This window comes from Caloenas nicobarica, chromosome Z, assembly GCF_036013445.1.
Source record: "Caloenas nicobarica isolate bCalNic1 chromosome Z, bCalNic1.hap1, whole genome shotgun sequence".
Taxonomy (NCBI): Eukaryota; Metazoa; Chordata; class Aves; order Columbiformes; family Columbidae; genus Caloenas; species Caloenas nicobarica.
The window spans coordinates 8,054,858-8,078,032 of NC_088284.1; the positions used below are offsets into that span (position 1 = coordinate 8,054,858).

Consider the following 23,175-nt stretch of genomic DNA (forward strand, 5'->3'; position numbering starts at 1 on the left):
GCTGGACACCCTCTCCTGAATAAAAACAGTGATCACTTTTGAAAATTACACTATTATTTGTGCCTTGTAGGCTGCAATACATCAGCGTAACAACCTCTGCAGGCCTAGGGACCATGATCAGCTGATGGGCTTGGGGATCTGTTTGCCTCCTTTGCACCAGGCTGTTTGTTGCTACTTAAGGATTTGGCTGGGTGTTTTGAATGCTGCTCATATTTGCAGGTCTGTTAAGTGTATCGGGGAGAGTAAAAAACTATACTTCATAATATATAGCAGCTAAAACCTGAAGACATACTGCAGAACTCGTTTTGGTGCAAAATTGCGAGAAGTAGCAATGTTGCATTTATGTTTCTTGATGAAACTGTTTCCTGCAACATTTGCTGCATTACAGTTAATGGAATTTATGAGAATGACTTGTAATTCTCCAGAACTGCCTGGTGCGGTCATTTCAGCCAGTGCAATGTGAATTATGCAATAAGCCATCGTCTTAATTAAAACAAATTGCATGTACTGTATCAGTCCGTACTATAAATCACTCCCTGGGGCCCCTCTTCAAGGTTTGCGCTTGGCCTATTCTTGAGAAATGTTGACAGCAGCCTCCATTACCAAAACATTTTTGAGCATTTTGTTCTAATATCCTCCTCCAGGATCCAGCCTTTGAGCTCACTCCCCTGATATACAAAACAAATCTTACCCAAAGAGTAAGACAGAAGTCATGTGAAAAAGACAGAATGCCTCATTTCCCTTTTCTCTCCTGGTTTTGAAATATGCACTTTGGTAGACTGTAGTAGGGAAAGGTGAAGTTTATTAATTGCAATGATGATAATAATAAAAGCCAAAAAAAGAAACCTGCAGACTAATTGTTTTCATCCAAAGTTAGGAGGCACATGGGATTCCTCACACTCCCTACTATAATTAGACTGAACAACAAGACAACCAGATTATTAGTCCTTTGTGTAGCTCCAGTTTAATAAAGAGAATGACCATTGGGTATTTATATTCATTCGAGCTCAAGGCAGCTTAAAATAAAGTGTTAAATACAGCATATCATACTGCAGGATGAAGTAACTCGCCTTTTAAAGAGAAACCATCATCTTATTTGTGACCTCTAATGTGTTGGGAAAGATTTTTACTTCATTAAGTTTGGATCTGGCTGCTGAGACCATTCAACTCTACCTAATATTTAAGCAAGTGTGTTTGCTCAGGTTTCCTTGCATTGAAAGCTAAAATGAGGTAGTTAGGTATTTTGCTCAAAAGAGGTATAGTTAAGAGTTCCCTGAATTAAAATATTAGACTCGAAGTGGTGATTTCTGGTTTTAGTTGTATTAGAGAGATACTATTGCAAGTCTGCAGAGGATGCTGTTTAAGACAGTCCTGCACAGGTTAAAATGTGCAGAGGAATCCAAACAGAAGGCTAATGTAAATTTTAAAAGCTCAAGCAAATATTCATAGCCCCTTTTGTAGGAGCTGCTTAACTCCCGTTAATTTTGGGGATCCTGTAGGTAGAACTGCTCTTGTAAAATTTATGAGGGAAGTGAACCATTTAGATATAAAATTCTTTGGCAACTCCAGTTACTTTGAAATAGCTGAAACCTCATCATGAAGAACTGGGTCATTGAACATAAAATCAGACCCTAGAGCCTGATTGGAAAACAATTAAAGCCGATGAAAAGGGACCCACTGGCTTGAGCCAACATTGGAGCAGATCCACAGAGGATAATCTAAACTGAATCTGTATCCATATTTATTTTCCTCTTGACATATACCTAAAAGAAGCCCAGATAGATTTGCGGTAGCCATAACAAGATCTACCTGTTTGTTATGAAGATTATTTTACTTTACATCAAAGCAGATGTCCATCTCACCCAGCTGCCTCACTCTGATAGTGTTTAGGTCTTCAGATGAAAGCCTCTGTCACACAAACAAGCAAACATATCCAAAGAACAGATTGAAGCACTGAGAAGGAAACAAGACAATATGCATTTTCTTTCCCTGAAACGGAAAGTAGATACAACTGTAACCAGCATATGCCCAAACCGTGACTACTGTTCTTCAGCCAAAATGAAGTCTGAAAATAATTAGCATCAAGAACCAGCTGGAACACACATGTACTGGAAGGTGAGAGAATGCCTTCAGAACAGTTGATAAATACCTTAGTTGCATTTGCCTCTATATTTGTTGAGTAGCTACAACTGTTTGGCTTATGAATTCAAATGAATTTATTGATGCTGTAGTAAGGGCCCATTGCACAAAGCTCAGGAAAGTCAAAATGCTGAAGCCAGCAAAACAGGTCCTTCGACATCCAATAGCCATAAGTACATTTTACATCTCTTTCTATTAGGATTGGACTGTATATGAGTGTTATACAATTTATGATTGTGTTTGATTTTTTTCTTTGCTCAATTTTAATCACTATAAACAGGTATCTTGTGGAGCCTGCATTCACTATAGGTTTTTTTGTGTTATAGAAAGTGGAAAATACACACCTACTTTTTCTTGTTAATGGTCAAAAATATGAAATGTTTTTGGTGGTGTTTTTTTTATTGTGCTGTGGTTTTCTGGTTTGTTTCGGTTTTTTTGTTTTTTGTTTGTTTTGTTTTGTTTTGCTTTTTTTTCCCTAAGTTCTGATAACTCCAAAGTAGCTATGGAGATTATCTTCCAACTTTCTAAATAAATTCACTGCTGGTCTGTGAATAAGAAAGCGTGAGAAAATTTTAACCCCCAAAGGTAATTTGGGGGGAAAGTTATAAACCACTGAAACAGCAGCTTGTAATGAAAGTGTCATCTCAACCATAAAAGGTACCTCAATGCACTGAACAGGCACCGTAAAACATGATTGAAAGGGAGTTTAGAGATATTGCTAATGGCTCCGACATAAGGAGTGTAGCTATAAAAGATGAAAAGATGCATGGCTAAAACTGCCCACTGCAAATCTTTGAAGAGCATCTAACTACCCAGGCGTGCCAGAGATGCGCAATTGCTAACAGAACTGGTCATGCAAATCTGCCCAGACAGAGAGACCTTCAAACACTTCATGCTTTTACTTCCTCTGAAAGTAATGCAATTGTTCAACAGAGAGACAGCCCGTGTCCCCAGGCTCATGTCAGGGGCACTGTCTGGCATTTGAACGACGGGCATGGCCGACAGTGAGGCAGGACTATGGAGCTCAGCCTCTAGCTCTTGAGGAATGATGTGGCCTGCGGTTAGAAAATTCCAATGTCTCTTCCTCTCTGCAGCCAGCTTCCCAGGTTACGATAGTTTTGTGCCATTTTCACGAAATTGTGTAATTTTGTTTGGAATAGACCTCTGGAGGACATGCAGTCCAGCCTTCTGCTCACAGCAGGTAAACTTCAAAGTTAGTTTTGAAGTAGTTCTGTTATTCTGATTTAAGCCAGGTGATCTAAAGTTTAATTAATATGTGCAAAATACTTCAACAAGCTGAAAGTCATTTCATGGACTTTCAGAGTTTGCATTTGGCTATGATTACTTTACAACATGATCCCTATGATATCTGTAATGAAACTACAGATATCATAAGATGTTGGTCTGTGTTGAGATTTGGTCAGGAGGACTATTTGGTTAAATTTATTCTACCCTTCAGGGAGTAGATTCTGACTAGGAGCTACATTTTGAATATCTGTTGGGCAAGGTCATATATGACCATGACTATGCATTTTGTTTAAGCCATTTCAAAAAGTGGATTACAAGGTAAAGAAGTGTTGAAAACTGTGAGAAGTAATATTTTTTTAAATCATTGGTCAACAGCTGAAGTGAAAAGAAAGAGAGCTGTGTTTTGGGGAAAAGCTATTCTCTTGCATCAATGAGAACTTTCCACCTAAGGCTCCCCTGTTTCTCTTTCTGACTCAATGTTAGAGATATGAAAAACAACACGTGCATCTAAGCCTATGTGGTGGGTTGATCCTGGCTGCCTGATTGGTGTCCGCCAAGCTGCTCTATCACTCCCCTTCTCAATTGGACAGGTGGGGAGAAAAAATATGATGAAAGGCTCATGGGTTGAGGTAAGGACACGGAGAGATCACTCACCAATTACTGCCATGGGCAAAACAGACTCAACTTGGGGAAATTACCTTAATTTATTACCGATCAAATCAGAGTAGGATAATAAAAACAAATCTTAGAAGGACTTTCCCTCTCCCTTCTTCCCAAGCTCAATTGCGCTCTTGGTTTTCTCTAACTCCTCCCTCTGAGCAGCACAGACTGACAAGGTGTGGGGATTGCGGTCAGTTCATCAAACATCTCTGCTGCTCCTTCCTCCTCACCCTCTTCTCCTGCTCCAGCTTGGGATCCTTCCCACAGGAGATAGCCCTCCACTAACTTCTGCAACATGGGTCCTTCCCACGGGCTGCAGTTCCTTATGAACTGCTCCAGTGTGTGCTTCTTCCACAGGGTGCAGCCCTTCAGGAACTGACTGCTCCAGCCTGGCTCCCCTGTGGGGTCACAGCCTCCTTCAGGCACATCCATCTGCTCAGGCTGCATGTGGAGATCTGATTCCACCATGGACCTCCATGGCGGCAGGGGCACAGCTGGCCTCACCATGGTCTGCACCACAAGCTGCCAGGGAATCTCTGCTCCGGCACCTGGGCACCTCTTTCCCTCCTTCTTCACTGACCTTGGTGTCTGCAGGGCTCTTTCTCTCACATATTCTCATTCCTCTCCCCTGGCTGCTGTTGAAGAGCAGGTTTTTTCCCCTTCTTACATATGTTATCACAGAGGTGTTACCACCGTCGCTGATGGGCTCGGCCTTGGCCAGCAGCAGGTCCATCTTGGAGCCAGCAGGCACTGGGGGAAGTTTCTGGCCTCTTCTTACAGAAGCCACCCCTGTAGCCCCTCCACTACCAAGACCTGGCCACACAAAATCAATGCAGCCTGACTTTGGAAACCCCTGTATACAAGCTTGCCCAAACTCGAAAATGTGGAGAATTTTCCAGATTCTCCAAATGTTGACAAGTATGATTCTGAACATTTTCCCAAGTATAATCACAGATGAGGATCAAAGCTCCAGCCATTTTCTTGGTGTTTATTAGCAACTTCAAGGACTCAGAAAATGTAAGTCAAACCTAAAGATGTCGTGAGGTTTTACTTATTTAATAATAGATTTGAGGTTCCTTTATTTGTCTCCTGCTGAGCCTTTAGCTTGAACGTGGGTCACTTTCAAACTTTGATACACTCCTGAGGTCTAGAAAACCAGGGATTTATCGAACAAGAAAGAAAAAAAGGATCTCAAGTGTGCACATGACAGCAGAGGGCAAGGCCTCAAACAGCTTGAGATTACTGTGAAAATCCTGACTGGTTTCTAAGCCCTGTCATTGCCACAACTCTCTAGCAGGCACTACTCCTCATAGCCGGTTATGTTCCTCATGGGAGGCTGCAGAGCACACAGCCTTTCTCCAGGACCAAGTGGCGAGTGTCTCAGGGAAGATTCTAGCTCGAATTTTTTTTTAGAACAATTTCATATAAATTCTTTAAAGACCAAAAGAAATAAAGAAAAACAACTAAGTACAAAAGTAATTCTAATTTTCAAATAATTTCAGAGTTTACACCAGCTCCTCATTTCTGCAGCTAGCATCTCCTCCTCTTCCTTTACCTCCTGGGAGAGGATGGTTCTTATCGTGGAAGGTGATCTACACTACCTTCCCTCAGCCTAGTGAAAGAGACGGAGGAGTAGGGCAGGGAGAAGACTCTTGTTTCAGTAACAAGAGCACCTATGGATAACTGTGGAAGTGGTTTCACTTTTTAGGTGATGGTGTGCTTCTCGTGTTGTGCTGTGTGCTTCTAAGAGAACTTCCAGGACACAAGGATATCCTAAGGCTAAGTATTCCCTGGAATAATCATGCCTATCAAGAGGTGCTCAGCTCTTAGGTGTCATCTTCTGCCCTCCCAGCTACTTCCCATCTTCTCTGCAGCGGCAGAAGGTGCTGGGGGTCCAAATTAGCTTCTGCCCACCTCCACATCTTTAGCCTGATGAATGTGGGCTGGGAAAGCATTGCCTAGGGTCTGGAGCAGAATAATTGGGAGATGCTTCTCTCCTGCAGACCTTGTAGGAATGTTCTTCACTTCCACAGGGTCACCTCATCCTCAGCCCCAGGACTGAACTGCTCACAGAGGTGACCTTGTCATTGCAACAGCCATGCTCCAGCCTGAACTGAGTTATCCAGAGTTTCCAGAATTGGGTAACACAGAGGCAAGAAACACTTTGCCTTTCCAACATTGTTTCCTCTCAGCAACATCCTTCACCCCTCGGTGCCATCCCCAAGTCCTTTTCCTGGGAGAACTCACTGCAAAGATGTCAGGATGTATTTTGCTAGTATGCAACCAGTTTGTGTCAGTATGACCAGTGTGAAGGGGTAGTGATGCACTTTGAGCACACTCTGTGCTCCTCCATTAGACAAAGGAGGACAGCACAACCACTGATCACTTGCCAGGTGCTTGGAGGTGCTCAGGAGGAGCAGGCAGCTTAGTGCAACTCTTTTTTCTGTCTGTTAAGACTCAAAAGGAAACCCACAAATCCTCCTTGAAAGCCTCCTCTGCAAACCCATGTGTCTCTCTAATTGAAACAGGGCAGGGTCTGAAACCATAGGAGTCCACAGCTGCTATTTCTGTTGTGCATGTCTGAGTTGACATGAAGAGAAAAGTCAGCAAAGTATCCCGCAGGGTGAATCCTCCATGTGCCAAGAAAGCTGACTCCACATTAAAGGTGAGAACCAGAGCTCGCAAAGCAGCAATGGCCTGGGAAGACAAGAGGCCTTGATTCCCTACAGCAGCCTCCAAGTGTTATTCCCATTAACACTGGCACTAGCCATCGCCCTGAATACCCCATGCGCCAAAGGAGGAGTGAGAGGAGCAGGAGGGAGGGAGGTGATAAAGTTGTCAGGCTGCAGGCGAGGCTGCGGCCACTGAGGTCTGACACGGACTGTGTTGTTTAGAGACATGTCCTGGGTTGTATTTTAAGGGCAGATCTGAGCCACTCAGGATAAGGCAGATTTGCTCATCTTGCAGAAACTTCATCTTGGGTCAGCTTCAGCCCATAGTGCCAGATAGTCAGGGATCTACATTTCTCTTATCCTTCATCCGCATTAGCAGAGGAAGAAAATCTCTATGTGGCACAAAGACTTTTGAGATGGCAGAGCCACTTACATTAACTTCCTACACCTGACAGATTTTGGCACTCAGTGATTGCTGCTAACCCTGCAGCTGATGTCAGTTCACAAGACATCTGCCATGCATGCCACCATGGGCCAAAGCCACTTTCAGACTCCCTCCAGTAAACAAATGTTTTTCTTAAAGAACACAGAAGGGAGTATTGCTTTTGCACTGGACCTCTACTTCGATGTTGAAAGAGCAGCACTTAAATAAATCCCAAAACAGCAGACAAGATCATGTGTTTCTCCAGCAAACAAGTCTGCAAGCCACACAGAAATCCAAAGTGTTCTTGTTACCAAAGACAAGATCTATCCTCTTTTAAGAGCAGTGCAGCCTTTCTGCAGAAAGTTTAGCAACTGATGAAGAACTGACAAGCAAGCCATTCCTCCTCTCCTCCTTTTTCTTTCTTCCTCCTTCCTTGGCACCAAAATGCATTGAGGAAGCAAGACGTCTGGGAGACATCTTCTGGATCACTGCTGTTCCTGCAGCACCTTGTCTGCCTTCAGGCTCTGGTGTCAAGTAGTGATCATCCTCCTTCTTCCAGCCCCCTGCCCTGGAGGAGCAGTTTTTAGGCACAACCTTCCACCTCTTCACAGCTCCCCATGTCTCTGAAACGTCCAGAGGTCAGCCCCTTGCTGGCCCCGCAAGGAGACCTGTTGTGGAGATTCCTGCCTCACATCAGTCCCATCTCACATCCCTGTCATCTCCCATCATGTTACCGAACTGAAGGGGATACCAGGAGGTTAGATGGTGTCCTCCACCGTGACATACACTCATCATTTCACTATTTGTTGGGGAATGGCAGCTGTGCACTGCTTGTGGAAAGGTAGCCTTGACTGACTAGCTAAAAACCAGAGGTGACCTATCTGTACAACTTACTGCTCGGGAACAACGTGACAAACTTCATCTTTCTTCACTGTCAACCTCTAAGGTTAGAGAGGGCCATTAGCTGTCATGGTAGGGAGGAGTGAGACAGGTCTATGGATGTGTCTGTCTGTGTGTGCAGAGGGGGGAGATGAGTGGATATGCTCTTATTCTTTCTTTCCTACTTCGTTATATTGATTTTCAGTGGCTTGCACGCTTGGAATGCAATAAGGGAGCAATTCCCTTCTATGCTGGCTAGTAAACATTGCCTGTAACTTTATTCTGGGTCAGGAAAGTCAGCACTTAAAATTAAAAGTGGTTTCAGACAAGGAAAGCCATATTTTAGGAAATTCCAGCTGGGGGTTCCTTGCTACTGTACTTGAATTTAGAATCCAGTGTGTCGTGTCATGTCATATATGCCTTTTAAAAAGCATTTAACTGATATATATTCTCATCTGTTCTTTACTTGCAATATTTCAAGCAGAAAGTATTTTTTAAAAATCAGTTCCCTGGCTCTCTGAATTTACAGCAGAGGCCACATACTATAAAGTGGAAGGAGTTGAAATTAAGCCCAGGGGAGTAAAAAGAGCACTGGAGAGAAAGACTTGTATGCCAGGTGCTTAAACACATGCGTAGTTTAAATCCTGTGCAGTTTTCCCCAAGCCAATGGAGTTGCTCTTGTATTATATTTAAGGTTAACACACCTGGCTTAAGAGCTGGGACCTTAGTGTGTAAAAGAAGGTGTATAATGCTGGGGTACTGACTGTGATGCCCGTACACTGCTCCAGGTCCCAGGTACGATCTGCTGCAGCAGTTCCTTTCCCCTGTGCAGGGCTCCTGTGCTCAGGTCTTGAAAAGCCAAAAGAGTTCCCTGAGACAGGAAAACATCTGTCCCAGATAGTCAGTTTGGGGCATGGGTGCCCTTGCTGACATGTAGCTTCCAGATGCAGATCCAACCCAGGATCCAGGTTCTTGTGATGAGCCTTTTGCTGATGAAGTTTCACCCAGCAAAGGCTCATTTCTTGAGTGCTGGGCATTTTAGCTTGAAAGTTTCCTTCTCATGGAGCAGGCACTCACAGCACATGTTTCACATGTAGTTAGACATCAGCACTGAACGCACAGTGCATTACTTTTTAGATGGATAGACAGGTTATTTTACAGAGCTGTGCTCCTGGCACTATAAAAGCAAAACACTGCTGGAGAACAATCAGTGTAGGAAGCAGGAACAGTGGTCCAGGGTGTTGCTGTATGGGGTGCCATCTGCTTTGCCAAAGTAAGCCCATGCCAGCACCCTCAATCCCCTGTTTCCATCCTGTCCTGCTACAAAAACATCCGTGCAAACCCACTCTCCACTCCGCCGTGCATCCACCCACCCTGCGGCAGGGCTGTCACCACTTTGTCAGGTCTCAGGGACATCTGCAGCTGGAAATCCCGCTGGGGAGATGAAGGAAGCCTGGACGGTTTACGAGACGGCAGGAGGCAAAGTACATCTACCTGGCCCTGAACTCTGACGCGTGGCCTCCCTGCTCCCTGCTTGACATTTACAAACAGTGACAAGCCCCGTCACCTGCCACCCCATGCGACCACTCTGAAAGCCAGGAAAGCCAGATGTGCTATTAACAACTCCAGCTTCCCAAAAGAAAACCCCAGAGACTTAAGACAGGGAACTGCTGTGACTCAGGCCAAACACATTCATGTTAGGAAAACCTCTACAGCTGTCTCCCTGGGTGGAACAGCCTGATGAAAGGAAAGCAGAAAGGCACTCAGACACACAAAGGGGAAAGACAGAGGGTGCTGGTTTCCCATCCCAGCTCTCCTTCTCCCTTTTCTTCCTATGAGAGGAGAAACTCCTCACTCAGAAACCTTCAACACTGGTAGCAGCATGAGGTGATGCAATTCCTTGCACCATCCCTGACCGTGGTTCCCTTTGTGCTGCTTCTCCTGCTTTCCGCTGGCCCATCTCCTCTAACCATGAGGACCTGTGGAAGCACAGGCATCAGCATAAGTGGATCATCTGAGCATCTCCCTCGGGTCCCAGCCTGCAGGGATTCTTGGTCATATATGCATTGTTCTTGGTTACCCAAGAACATGTCATATATGCCTTTTAAAAAGCATTTAACTGCATTGTTCTTGGTTACCCAAATCACTATTTCCTGCTGATAAATCACAAACTGGAATTCAGGGGCTAGAGAAGGTGTTGCCTTCTCTAAGAAAGCAAACCTGTAGATTTGCAAACCTTTTCCATCAGCAAAAGGGCCTCCTAAATCTCCTAGATTTCATGATTCCCAAACAATTCTCACAGAGTAACTTCTTTCAAGACGCAACATTTTCAGGCTACTGCCGTTACTCAAGTCTCCATCTAAGCAGTCATGCAACAAGCAACACTTTCAAAGAATGGGCTATTGATTACTTGCTTCATTAACAATGATGCAGTTCCCTAGAGAGGTTTATTACTCTTGTTTTGTATTATTTTGTGCCTTATGATTTGGTCATTAATGGGTACGCTTGCATTTCATTTCATTGTGACTGACTTTCCTGAGAGGAATTCTCTAATGCGGTCAAAAAATATTAATAAAAAAATGTTTACTAGCAGGAGATGTGAATGTGTTGCAGGGCTGTGTGGATGTTTTCATCCTGATGATGCAGGGATAAATCAATTAAAATCATGATTGGTTGTAAAATTGGGTCAAATTTCCTTTTGCCTCTGGATCTCACATTACTTAAGTTAGGCTGTATAAATCTAACAATATATTACTCATGCCATGGTTGTCTTGCTGGTATCTGCAGTGAGAACTGCTATGCACACAGCTAAGGCAAGAGCAAGGGCTAACCCAGGCACCAGCGTATCCTGCAACTCTCCTCCCACGCAGAGCACAGAGCCCTTGTCCCACTGGTGATTTAACTCCTTTTGGCAACATTTGACTAGAATTCCCTTTACTAGAGGATAAAATAAATCGAAAGGGCTCTCTACACAGATACGTTCATTCAGATTAAGGCATAGTGTACAGTGAACATGGAATAGCTTTTCTTAATTAATTCCCTGTCTGAATGTTCTTTTTTTTCAGTCAGACTGCTGCAGCCCAAATTAGATTAATCGACTTTGGATATTCTTGCTATGACTTTCTCTTATTATTAAGCACTATTAATATTAGTTATGAGAAATGAATGATTCCAGAATAACTCCCAACATTTAGCTACACGTCAAAGTCTCCAGTGGCATATGATGGCCAGTGTGCTCTGACTTCAGTGGAATGACAGAATCACAGAATGTCAGGGATTGGAAGGGACCTCAGAAGATCATCTAGTCCAATCCCCCTGACAGAGCAGGAACACCCAGATGAGGTTACATAGGAAGGCGTCCAGGCGGGTTTGAATGTCTCCAGAGAAGGAGACTCCACAACCTCTCTGGGCAGCCTGTTCCAGTGTCTGTCACCTTCACTGAGAAGAAGTTCCTTCTCATATTTAAATGGAATCTCCTGTGTTCCACTTTGTACCCATTGCTCCTTGTCTTATCATTGGTTGTCACCGACAAGAGCCTGGCTCCATCCTCCTGACACTCACCCTTTATATATTTATAAACATTAATGAGGTTACCCCTCAGTCTCCTCTTCTCCAAGCCAAAGAGCCCCAGCTCCCTTAGCCTTTCCTCACATGGGAGATGCTCCACTCCCTTCAGCATCTTTGTGGCCCTGCGCTGGACTCTCTCCAGCAGTTCCCTGTCCTTCTTGAACTGAGGGGCCCAGAACTGGACACAATATTCCAGATGAGGTCTCACCAGGGCAGAGTAGAGGGGGAGGAGAACCTCTCTCGACCTACTAACCACCCCCCTTCTAATACACCCCAGGATGCCATTGGCCTTCCTGGCCACAAGGGCACAGTGCTGGCTCATGGTCATCCTGCTGTCCACCAGGACCCCCAGGTCCCTTTCCCCTACACTGCTCTCTAACAGGTCATTCTCCAACCTATACTGGAACCAGGGGTTGTTCCTGCCCAGATGCAAGACTCTACATTTTCCCTTGTTATATTTCATTAAATTTTTCCCTGCCCAACTCTCCAGCCTGTCCAGGTCTCGCTGGATGGCAGCACAGCCCTCTGGCATGTCAGCCACTCCTCCCAGCTTGGTGTCATCAGCAAACTTGCTGACAGTGTACTCTATTCCCTCATCCAAGTCATTGATGAATATATTGAATAGTACTGGTCCCAGTACCGACCCTTGAGGCACTTCACAGGCCTCCAACTAGACTCTGCCCCATTGACCATGACTCTCTGGCTTCTTTCCTTCAGCCAGGTCACAGTCCATCTCACTACCTGATTATCCAGTCCACAGTTCCTCAGTTTAGCTGTGAGGATGATGTGGGAGACTGCGTCAAATGCTTTACTGAAATCAAGATAGACCGCATCCACTGCTTTGCCATCATCTATCCACCTGGTTATGTACTCATAAAAGGCTATGAGGTTGGTCAAGCACAACTTCCCCTTGGTGAAGCCATGTTGACGCCCCTAATGACCCTCTTATCCTTGAAATGCCTTGAGATGGCACCAAGGATAAGTTGTTCCATCACTTTCCCAGGGATGGAGGTGAGGCTGACCCATCTATAGTCGCCCAGGTCCTCCTTCTTGCCCTTTTTGAAGACTGGAGTGACATTTGCTTTCCTCCAGCCCTCAGGCACCTCTCCCATTTCCCACGACTTAGCAAAGATGATGGAGAGCGGTCTAGCGATGACTTCAGCCAGCTCCCTCAGCACCTGTGGGTGGGCAGAAGCCCCCACACACCCAGTTTAAAGAGGTTACCAACAGCACCAGTTTGTGTCTGCTGAGAAGAGGTAATAATTTCAGTTTTAAAATAATTTGTCTTAATCTTCTGTCAGTTTAAAAGCCTCCTGTAGTTAAAGTAAATCTCTTTTGAACAAGACAGCTACCTGAAAGGAGGTTGTAGCATGCAGGATGTTGGTCTCTTCTCCCAAGTAGTAAGTGATAGACGAGAGGAAATGGCCTCAAGTTGCACCAGGAGAGGTTTAGATTGGATATTAGGAAAAAATTCTTCCTGGAAAGAGTTGTCAGGCATTGGAACAGGCTGCCCAGGGAAGTAGTGGAGTGACCATCCCTGGAGGTGTTTAAAAGGCACACAGACGAGGTTCTTAGGGACATGGTTTGGTGCTAGAATTAGGTTATGGTTAAACTCAATGATCTTGAGGGTCTCTCCCAACCAAAATGATTCTATGATTCTAAGGCATTATCCAGAATCCACTGCTCAGCACAGAGCAGTGCAGGGGAAATGTGGTGCAAAGCATCAGAGAGCCTGAAAAGACACATGCTAAGGACAGAAAGCCACATCCCTGTTTCTCACATACCCATCCAGGGCTTCATCCAAAACCCAGAAATGATGATATAAGCCCTTCTTTGAGCTCTGAGTGCAGACCAGGGGAAATGCACTGTGCCATCCCAAGGATGCTGCCACACATCCATGACTGCAAGTCTGCAGATACAGCAGAAAAACAATGTACATGACTGTGCTTGAATATAGATTTACAGAGGCAGTGTGCATAAATCTAGATAATTTATACAGTGCCACAAATACAAACAACAACTGCCAAACCTCTCCCTTCACAAACTCATATTACACAAATGCACCTCAAGTATGAATAATGCAATCACAAAGTGAGATGCATTTGTATGGACATCATTGGTATCAGCAGTTAGGAATAATAGTTGTCTAATTGTAGTCTTTCATTGTGTGCTATGTCAAAGCGTGGGCGAGTAATTGCAATCATCAAAACCCTTTCAGAGTGTGTGCAAAGCCCCGACCCCCATCACCTGCCGTCAAGCCTATCTGATCCACCACACACCAGCACTTACTGGGCAGATGAAATAGCTAGATGGGCTGTTCTCTTTTTTAATTGTTATTATTATTATTATTATTATTTTCTCTTTTGTTTTGTGTTTTCTTTCCTTCAAGGTTGTGTCTGGGTTGTGAAGGGTTGTTAGACTTTTTTTTAATTATTATTGTTATTCTTATTTTTCGACATGTGCGTGATCGCTTTTTGGGTGAGATAATTTAGACGACAGACATCAACAATTATACAAAATAATATGGTAACCAGCAACTGAAAAAAATAATAATTGATTCTCATGGGCTGCTGAGTGTTACAATTTGAATGTCTTTCTATTAAAATCCTTGTAATAGACACAAGGAGAAAGCAGGGAGGAGGGGGAGAGAGAAAGAGAGAGAGAGAAATCAGTTCTTTTTCAAATATCATAAGATGGTAGAGAAGATATTTTCAGAATGCAAGTGGGACTGATTTCCATTAACATAATCCCATTTCTAGTATTATTTTATTAATATAAACATCTTGGCTCTGGGAATGCCTCCCAGATCATATATACTTACTGTATTTCACATTGGGTTTAGGGAAAAATCAAGGAGAGTGCTAAAAAAAAATAAACCTATTTGTTATATTCATTCTGAATTGCCAGCTGTACAGTACCTGAGTGGAGCAGCAGATTTGATTATCAAATACAATTAAGGCCTGTTATTGTTGAAGTGGAGTACCATGTAAGTGCATATTGTAAATATCTGTCTAGAAGACAGCAACGGCACAATCATGGGCTGCGTACTCTGTCTTGCTGCTGGAGAGGACCTGCAGTGATTTTCTCTGGTTCAGCCTCCCACAGTAAGGCAACCATCTCAGCACTTTAATAAAAACTATTGCAGAAACCACATCTTGTTCAAGGAGCACATAGGTTCATGGGTACATGCCTGTTTTAAACCTTTAAAGGGTCACAGCTCTAAGATATCTTATGTCTGCCTTTGTGTGATAGATCGTATCTATTTATTAGTAGTACATAGTACCTTCAGAAACTCAGCAAGGTATACCGTTTTTACTACAAGCATTTTCTGTTGCTTAAGGACATATGTGGTTTTCATGGCTGGCAAACACAAGATTGGATGGGATGTGTGTGTGCACTCCAACTTCTGCAATAAGACAATTTAGAGGTCTGTGTAATTAATCTCTCCCAGGAAGCAGTAGAGGCTACATTGTGTGCATAAAATTCAAGAAAAGGGGAATTTCTACAGGGTACCAGGAAAGGGAATTTCTACAAGGTGAATTTTCTTAGACTGTGGATGAGGGCCCCAAGGGCAGATGTTACTTTTTATTAAAACTACTTAAAATGAGGATAGGTAAAACATTTTTGAATATTAATGGGAAAATATCCCATGTCATCAGAGGGTCGCATAACCATTTCTAATTATTTTAAATCATCTTCATACTGCTGTGTGATGCTACTGTCCTCAACATGCTCACTTTGAATTTGTTTCTGTCTCTGGACAAAACAGATATGGATGTAGTAAAATACACTTATTTTTAAGACCTCAAAGCAATCAGAAATGGTGATGGAACTGAAAAGAAGATGCTGTAAAATATGTGATTGAAAATCTTACGGGCTCTGGATTTTTTCTCAATGAAATATTGCCATTGCAGAGGTCACCACTGGTCAGGCAGCAGAACATAGGTCTGGAAATAAGAAGAGCAGAATTCTGGACTTATTCTTGCTGTATGGTTTGCAGCAAGTCATTGGAAGGGCATTCATCTTCCATAACTTCTGTCTTCTAAAGATTGGGTTGTTATTCCTAGCTGGTGATCTGAGATGCTTCAACAGTCAACTAAGAAGCAAAGAGGTATTCCCATATGCTCATTCATTCACTCCTCAGACAGGTGAGGATCAATCACTTTATAGAAGTTCATCTGGATCTCTCTACATTTCTTGTAGAGCCTGGGCAGCTAGTTTTAAGTAAATTCCCAGATGACAAAAGTTAGAGGAGAAGAATACCTCCATTAATACCTATATCCACTCCATGTTGAAGAAACAGAGAAATTCCCTTTAACAGAAAGGCTGCATTTGAAGACCTATAACCAGCTTTTTTCTCATCTGTGAATGTTTAGAATTATTCTTCCTGCCACAACATGTAGGTCCTCTTCTGAAGCAGTTTCATAATGACCTTACGGTAAGGATTTGTTCCTTTATTATAGTGCTTCTTAAGAGTTAACTGGACTATACCTTCTTCTTAACAAACTTGGAAATGCTTTTATATTAATAAGAAAGAGTAGTTACTGATCTACTGTTCCATTACCCACTATTCTCCACCAGTAAAATTTGGCCTAAATGTGTTGAAACAACCTACTAAAAAGTTGCTTTCTTAAATACTTATTATTCATATGATAATTAGTGCTAAGGGAGATAACTTTTCAGATAAAAGTGTTAATTTTTCATGATCCACACTTTGGGGACAAAAATAGCGGATTTGAAAAAGCTTTTATTAGGCAAGTTTCTGAGGTCCAGGATGGACTTCTTCTGGGAGCAAGTACTCCAACGTATAAGTCGTACTCTGATGTTGTGGGAGACACCTGTGCTTCTGAGTTATCCTAATATCTATGTTTATTGCTGTTTGAGAAGGAAGGGTGATGATGTCAACCCAAGCATTTCTGAAAGATTATAGTCCAGAACAAAAATTATTTATGAAAACTTGACATTTTCTGCTAAATGGAATTCTTGTTTCCCACCTCACTCCATTTAAGATAATGCTGAGTAATGCTTGTCTGGGAGGAGGACTGAACCCTCCTAGTGCCTTTACAGAGACCAGTAAAAAGCACACCCAACTCCAAACTTTCTATAACATTGGGGTAGTAAGAGAGAAAATAGAGACAAAACCAGAAAATAGAGTAGAGAAAACAGTGAGAGAGGTTTCACAGCAAGATGAGGATTGGTTTAAACACGCTCATGGTCTCAATGTTGTCAAAGCAAAGAGGACAGGCTCTGGAGAAATTTCAGGGAATGTCCTGAAACGGGATTGCAGCTCTCTTTAAGGAGATCCTACCATGAATGAAGGGGCAGCATCAGAAGAAAGCAGCTAAATACTCATCTAAAAACTTCAATTACTGACTGACAGAGGATGTTATCACAGGATAACCAAAGACAGGAGCTGGCATTTCAATAGCAAATGAGAGATGTTAGGTAGGGGGTAGAGCCTTTCAGAGGTCCCTGTGTGGATATTGAACCATAACAGACACTCATCGGTGTTATAAAACTACCAGAAGCAGTATCCCCAGGCTGGGAAACAGTCTTCTTGGCAAGCTTGTGTACCACATCATGCCATCGGATAGAGCCGTCCTATTGAAAACTGAATCCCTTCGAGTTCCCCGGAACAGCAGCAGCTGGAGGGGAAATAACAGTAAAATTCTATGGCCATAATAAAACGCATTAGCCATCTGAACACTCATTTCAATCAAATAATGCAGCCTATTCATATTTAAAAAGGAAATATTGTTTAATGTTTATGGTAATGATCAAATCAAATTTTAAAAATTAAACACGAAATTAAACATTAAAGTGAGGTTCCAACATTTGGCACTTGGGACACTGTTTTCAACCCACAGCTGATGGTTGCAATGAGCAGAGTCTACCCTCTTACTTTCACTTAGGACAACTTCTTGAGGAGGATGCTAGAACTAGGCTTTGGTGTTACACGAATGACCACAGCTGCTGTAGGGTAGCTGATTTGGAACTTATTGTTCCACCCAACCTCCCCTTCCACCCATTCAGCTTTCCATGACAATGGGAGTGTAATGGCTGTTGAGAGGGAAGTGGAAACCCTAAGGAAAGGTGTTTTCATTTGGAAGAACGGAAATGGGAGTCGTTTTTCATCCAAGAGGAAGGCAGTCATGTGTCCCTGTTGAAATATTTTGTAACTGTAACTTTCTCCCAAGAAGAAGAGGAAGAAGAAAAGTTTCAGAGGTTTTTCCAAAGCACCATTGAAGGAGGAGTAGAAACTACCATAACGAAACAGCAAGTCCGCAGATGTAGGTAATGGTCATTCTTCCACAGGAGACAAAAAATGCAAAATAACACCTAATTACTCTTCAAATACTACGCGTTTGGGGTAGAGCAGAGCAACTGTCACTCACCAGTCACATGTGGTCATGTCTGTGGTGGTAGGAATTCGTGTAGACCTCCTGATTTTGAAAAAATGCATGCTACTTTACACCAGTGGAGGCAGGAGTTCAGCTAATTAATTTAAAGTTTTGACAAAGTTGGCCAAGTTTCTTCTTAACGAAGACTTTGGAGTGACAGCTAGCAGTTATGATATTGCATTTAGACCACGTCATGTGTCAGAGTGAACTCAAAGCCAGGAAACAGCTCCTTTCTCCCACATCAAATTTGAATTGATTCTATCGATAATAAGCCTAGCAGTTCTTTCCCAACTCTCTCCTCTTCAAGTCAGCAGAAAAGCAAGGTTTGAAACAAAAAGAGGTTTGAAACAAACCCATTGTCTCCAATATCCCTATGCATTTAGGCCATGGACCTTCTCTGTGCTTTGAGCCTGTGCTTTAGTTTCTCGAGCTGTGCAGTGAGGTTAACCTTTTACTCTAACAGTTGCATCTTTCAGGGGAGTATATCCTCAGTGTAAATTAATATCAAATTAGTATAAATTAATATCAAATTAGCAATGCTTCATACTACCAGTGAATTGCATGTTGTTCCTTAGAGTAAAAAAAGCTCATCACACAAAGCAGAATCAATCTGTCAATCCCCATTCTTATGTCGACTGCTTGCCCAAATTTGTTATTGAAGGAGCATGCACAGAAATTTCCATAGAATGAAAAAATAAATAAAAAGACTGAATAAATTATCCAGGAAAGCACAGCAAAATGGCAAGATTTATCTTAACCTGTGTCTACTGCTCTCATCCCTGTACCATGCACTTTAAATTGGATTGGTATCCTATAAGAGACTGTCAAGGATTTCATTTGTTCTGCTTGACATACAGATGTAGAACGGGTAAAACTGCATCTTATCTTAGTAATTGTCTACAATGCTAAGTCTGTACCTAGTTATTGACTTCAAAGTCAGGTTTCATCTATGCAGTTCCCTGATCCAACATCAGTCCAGCCACCTTCAGCTCTATCTGTTCATCTTTTGGCTCACCTTTCTGAGTTAAACCACCTTCCTCTCTGCAAATGCTGGGTTTCAGCTTTTTGTAATCAATCGACACTGGATTTTGGGGCTAGAGGAGGGAACAGGCTAGTTCCCTGTTTCTGGTAGCATCCTTTTATCCAGTGTGTCTAAAAAATTCCTTGTGAGCTGGTGCTTGAAAACTTGGAGAATATTCTGAGGGTTTTTAAAGCGAGCAGTGCTGTTGTAGGTTTGGGGGAGTGGTATTAACTAGCTCTAATAATATTTTCATTTACTAATAAAAATGTAGTGTTCAATGATCATACGGAGAAATTTCTGTCTGATGGTTTCCGAGCACATTCTGTTACAAATCCAGATTAGCACGCTGACACTCTAATAATTCAATAAAGTGCTTTTCCAAACTTTCAGGAACCTTTCCTGTTCACAGACACATGCTGCAAATAAACCAGTTTGTAAAATGACATATTTTTTCCTGTGTACCCAAAGAATTCCTGTAAAATTAGTTGTTTTCCACTTCCAGCTGAAAAGAGCTTTGGCTTTTGAGTTTTCATTTTTTAAAACCAAGTAAACCTCCAGATACTTTCTGGGAAGCAGACACTTCTGTGACATACTGTGTGCTAGTCTACATGCCTGGTACTTCTTCTGCAAATATTATTACTGGAAACTTTTTGAGCAGCTGTTGGGAGGAGAAGGTCAGGAAGAAACCACCGTTTTCTTCCATTTCTTTCCCCCTTCCCCCAGCTCCATAGTCTCATCCTGGGGACCTGCACCTGACTTAGCCCAAAAAGTGGATGGCTCACTCCCATTCCTTCTTCCTGGCAACGTGAGAAATTACAGTTGGAGGAGGAGGTTACAAATTTGCCATGGTGAAGCACTCTGCTGGGGACAGTTATCCATGGGGTACTGCAGTAATTCCCCATTCCCAGCAGTGCTGATTCACTTTTCCCAGGGAACGCAGGAATATAATATAAGAACATAAGAATAATTATAGCTGGTCAGACCAAGAATCATTCTCACACATGTCCCATCTCCTAAAGCAGTCAGTCATAAAGCAGAGGGAAAATTACAAGACCAATACTTTCCTAGCTTCCTGCAATTGGCAGCTCAGGGATTTCCTGAGCCAGAGATACTTTCTTTGTATCAGTAGTTTTCAATGGATTTTTCTTCCATGAGTCGTACGGTTGTTTTTGAGTTCATGGGGATGTTTTGGATGCTGGTTTTGCATCACTGGCATTTCTCATTGTTTAAGCTGGACAGTTTGTCCCTGGAGAAGGCAGGACTGAGTCAAAGAACCTCAAGACTGGCAACTTGTACAATCATAAAATAATGCACTGAATTCTCCTTTCAGTTTTCAAAATGCTGGCAGCTAAAGCATAGATGTATAGCATGGCAGTTCCAGAGAGAAGAGCCATGGATCCTGGCTGAACAGGGTGATGATGCTTACCAGGTGTCATTACCCAAGGTAGAATCCCAAATCAGTGGTGGTTTAAACTGAGAGCAAGCTGTAAATCGCAGTTCAGCAGCTGTTGTTGCATGAACCAGTGTAACAGCCTTGCAGCAGGAGGGAACCTTCTAGGCAAGGCTGGGTGGATGTACAGATGAACTGGTTTCATCTTCCAGAGTTAAAGTCACTTCCAGTCACAAGTGAGAGCCACAAGACAAAGAGCACAAAGGTTTGAGAAGGTCGTGTGCCACCTTTGCCATGTGCAAGCAATCCAGAAGCAGCATTTTCTAACACCTGGTGAGCAATGCTGGTTATACGGATTGCAGACTGTGCCTGTGGCTCCTGAACAATGTGCCAGATCACACTGAGGAAATTGCTCTGCTCTTAAGAAGGGGTGCATAGTTGTCATGTTTTCCTGGGAGACGAGGTCATTTTTTTCCCTGTTTCTCTTCCCTTGTTCAGTTTTCAAGCTGATTTAGATGATTGGTGCTTGCACTAAAATGAAGCTATGCTGAGGCAGTTGGAAGGAGATGCATAAGCAGATACACTTGTAAACAAAGATGGTAATTAGAAGAGGATGCAGGCCTGGGGTTGTCTGTTACATCAAGATCTGTGTTTGTGTGTCAGCTTTACTCCTGTGCCTTCTCTCAAAGGCATTTTTATTTCAGGGTTTCCTGGGAAATGCAACATGGATTTTGTTGTTTGCAATTTTTTTTATTTTTTAAAAAAATATTATTATTCTTTGCTTTCCTTTATGGACTCCCCAGGTATCCATAACAATGTCGCAATCAACAGGGATATGAACAGTAGCAGAATTTTCCCTTTACAAGTAAATCCATGCAAATACGGCAACCTACATCAGGGCATCTTTCATATTTGGGGAAGAAATGGCATGGAAGGAATAACACAATGCTTCAGACAGAGCTTGCAGACATCTCTCACCTGACTTTGAAGGCTTCTCTTGCTTTTGCTGTTTCTTTCTGTCTTCTGTCTTACCTTGTCCCCTAAATATACTTCCAGAAAGATAAGTGAGTAAAAATGGCATGTGCTGTCTTTAGGGAGCCTGTGTGATGCCCAGCAGTTGAGGTCCATCCCTTGAGAGATGGTGTATGGGAGGGACCTCAGGGACATGTCCTGCTTTCAAATGTGCCCACACATCTGCTACTGGCCTCAGCTGGGAAATCCCTGCAGGCACAGCTGAAAGGTGGATTTGAAACTAAAACTATATTAAAATAAAAAAGGAAACGTGACATCTTTGGGAAGATAGAGAGCCCAGGACTGCACTAATTCCAGAGGGCTGCAAAGTGCAGAGCTCAAGGCGTGATTTGGCTTTGAATGACTCTCACAACCTTCTGCCCTCAAGGCTTGCCACCCACATAACCAATTTCCTCTGCCAAGAATTTACAAGGAAGGAGGAAATATCCTAACCTTCACAGCAAAACCGTCTCCTCAGTTAGACTTAGGTGTCCAGGAGGAAAAGCAGGCAGACAGGTTCTTCCCCACTAACTCCCCACAATAAGGGCCAAGTGTCTGCATGGGGGTGAGGGTGAGTGGATCATCACAGACTCCTACAGATGTGGCCTTGGAGAACATCTGGAGTCCAGCCATCTCTGAGCTGCAGGGGAGATGCCTTCCTGGCGTGAAGTGGGAACTAACTGTGGCCTTTGATGTCAGCCCAAAGTGGCTTGGGGGAATGCTTTTATTTTTTTCTTTTTCTCTGCCATGTCAGAGAGGAGAATAGTAAACCATTCTTATGGATGTTGAGGGAAGTGAGGGAAATGGGTGAAGTCTAGTAACATTTGACATGAATATACTGGAAATAGTCTGAAAGTATATGAACCCTCAGGATTCCCAGAGAGACACCCAGATCCAGCACAGCTCTGCAGGGACACAGCTGGGATCTTACCTGCTGAAAATACTTTTCCAAATCCCAAGGCAGTAGAGCATAATGTTATAATATATAAATATAGATCATTTTCACCAAAAATAAAAACGGAGTACAGATTGCTGTAAACAAAGGTAGCCCATGGAGTAATATAAAGGAATTTAGTTTAGATTAAAACATTGAATCAGTTCCCCTTTAAATGCTTTCAAAATACATCACTCACCCTGTGAAGTACCTTTATTACTTTAAGGAAAGAGGAAGCCACCAGGCAACCTGCAGAAGGCCCTCGGCTGTGACAGCCCAAGTGCCTCCACCATACGCAAGTATTACCACTGACTGCTGCCCAGGTTTGCCATGTGTCATCCCTTCTTGTTCACTGCCATTTACATGCTGGCAGGTTGACTTTTTATTAAGGTAAGAGCAGGTTGAAGACTGCAGATGTGGGCATATGAGAGACCCTCCCCTCCACAGCAAGCTCAGCTTTCTCAGTTTCAGCTCAGGTTGACATTATATCAAACTCTGTTTCTCCCCAGTGGGGACAACTACAGATTATTTGCAAGATACAAGAAGAATGTCACACTAAATGAAGACGAAAGCTGTGCAGGAAGCGTGATTGCTGTCTGAGCCTTCTTAAGAACTGCTTATTAAGGAAATCGTCCTTTTAAGCAGCAAACAGCCACCAGAATTGGCCACAGTCAATACTGGGGATAGGATCTGACCTGCTGACCAACACCATATATTGATAGCATTCCCCCAGTGGTAATGATGCAGATGCTAATGAGCATATTAATAATAAATAACACCATGCACATTTGTCATGTCCCCTGTTCAAAGGGTGGAAAATGTTTACCAG

At 42.9% G+C, this 23,175-nt stretch overlaps 1 protein-coding gene across 47 annotated transcripts in view; it reads left to right on the forward strand.

The window, feature by feature from the left end:
* The window catches only part of CELF4 (CUGBP Elav-like family member 4), a 691,562-nt gene that overhangs the window by 559,647 nt on the left and 108,740 nt on the right, over positions 1-23,175 (forward strand). For 10 of the 47 annotated variants that reach the window (XM_065657474.1, XM_065657498.1, XM_065657473.1 and 7 more), the window contains exon 4: positions 1,353-1,379. The exons of the other annotated variants lie outside the window; for them this stretch is intronic. In XM_065657474.1, coding sequence (XP_065513546.1) covers positions 1,353-1,379 — 27 coding nt within the window. The remainder of the gene's footprint in view (positions 1-1,352; positions 1,380-23,175) is intronic. 47 annotated transcript variants of the gene reach the window in all.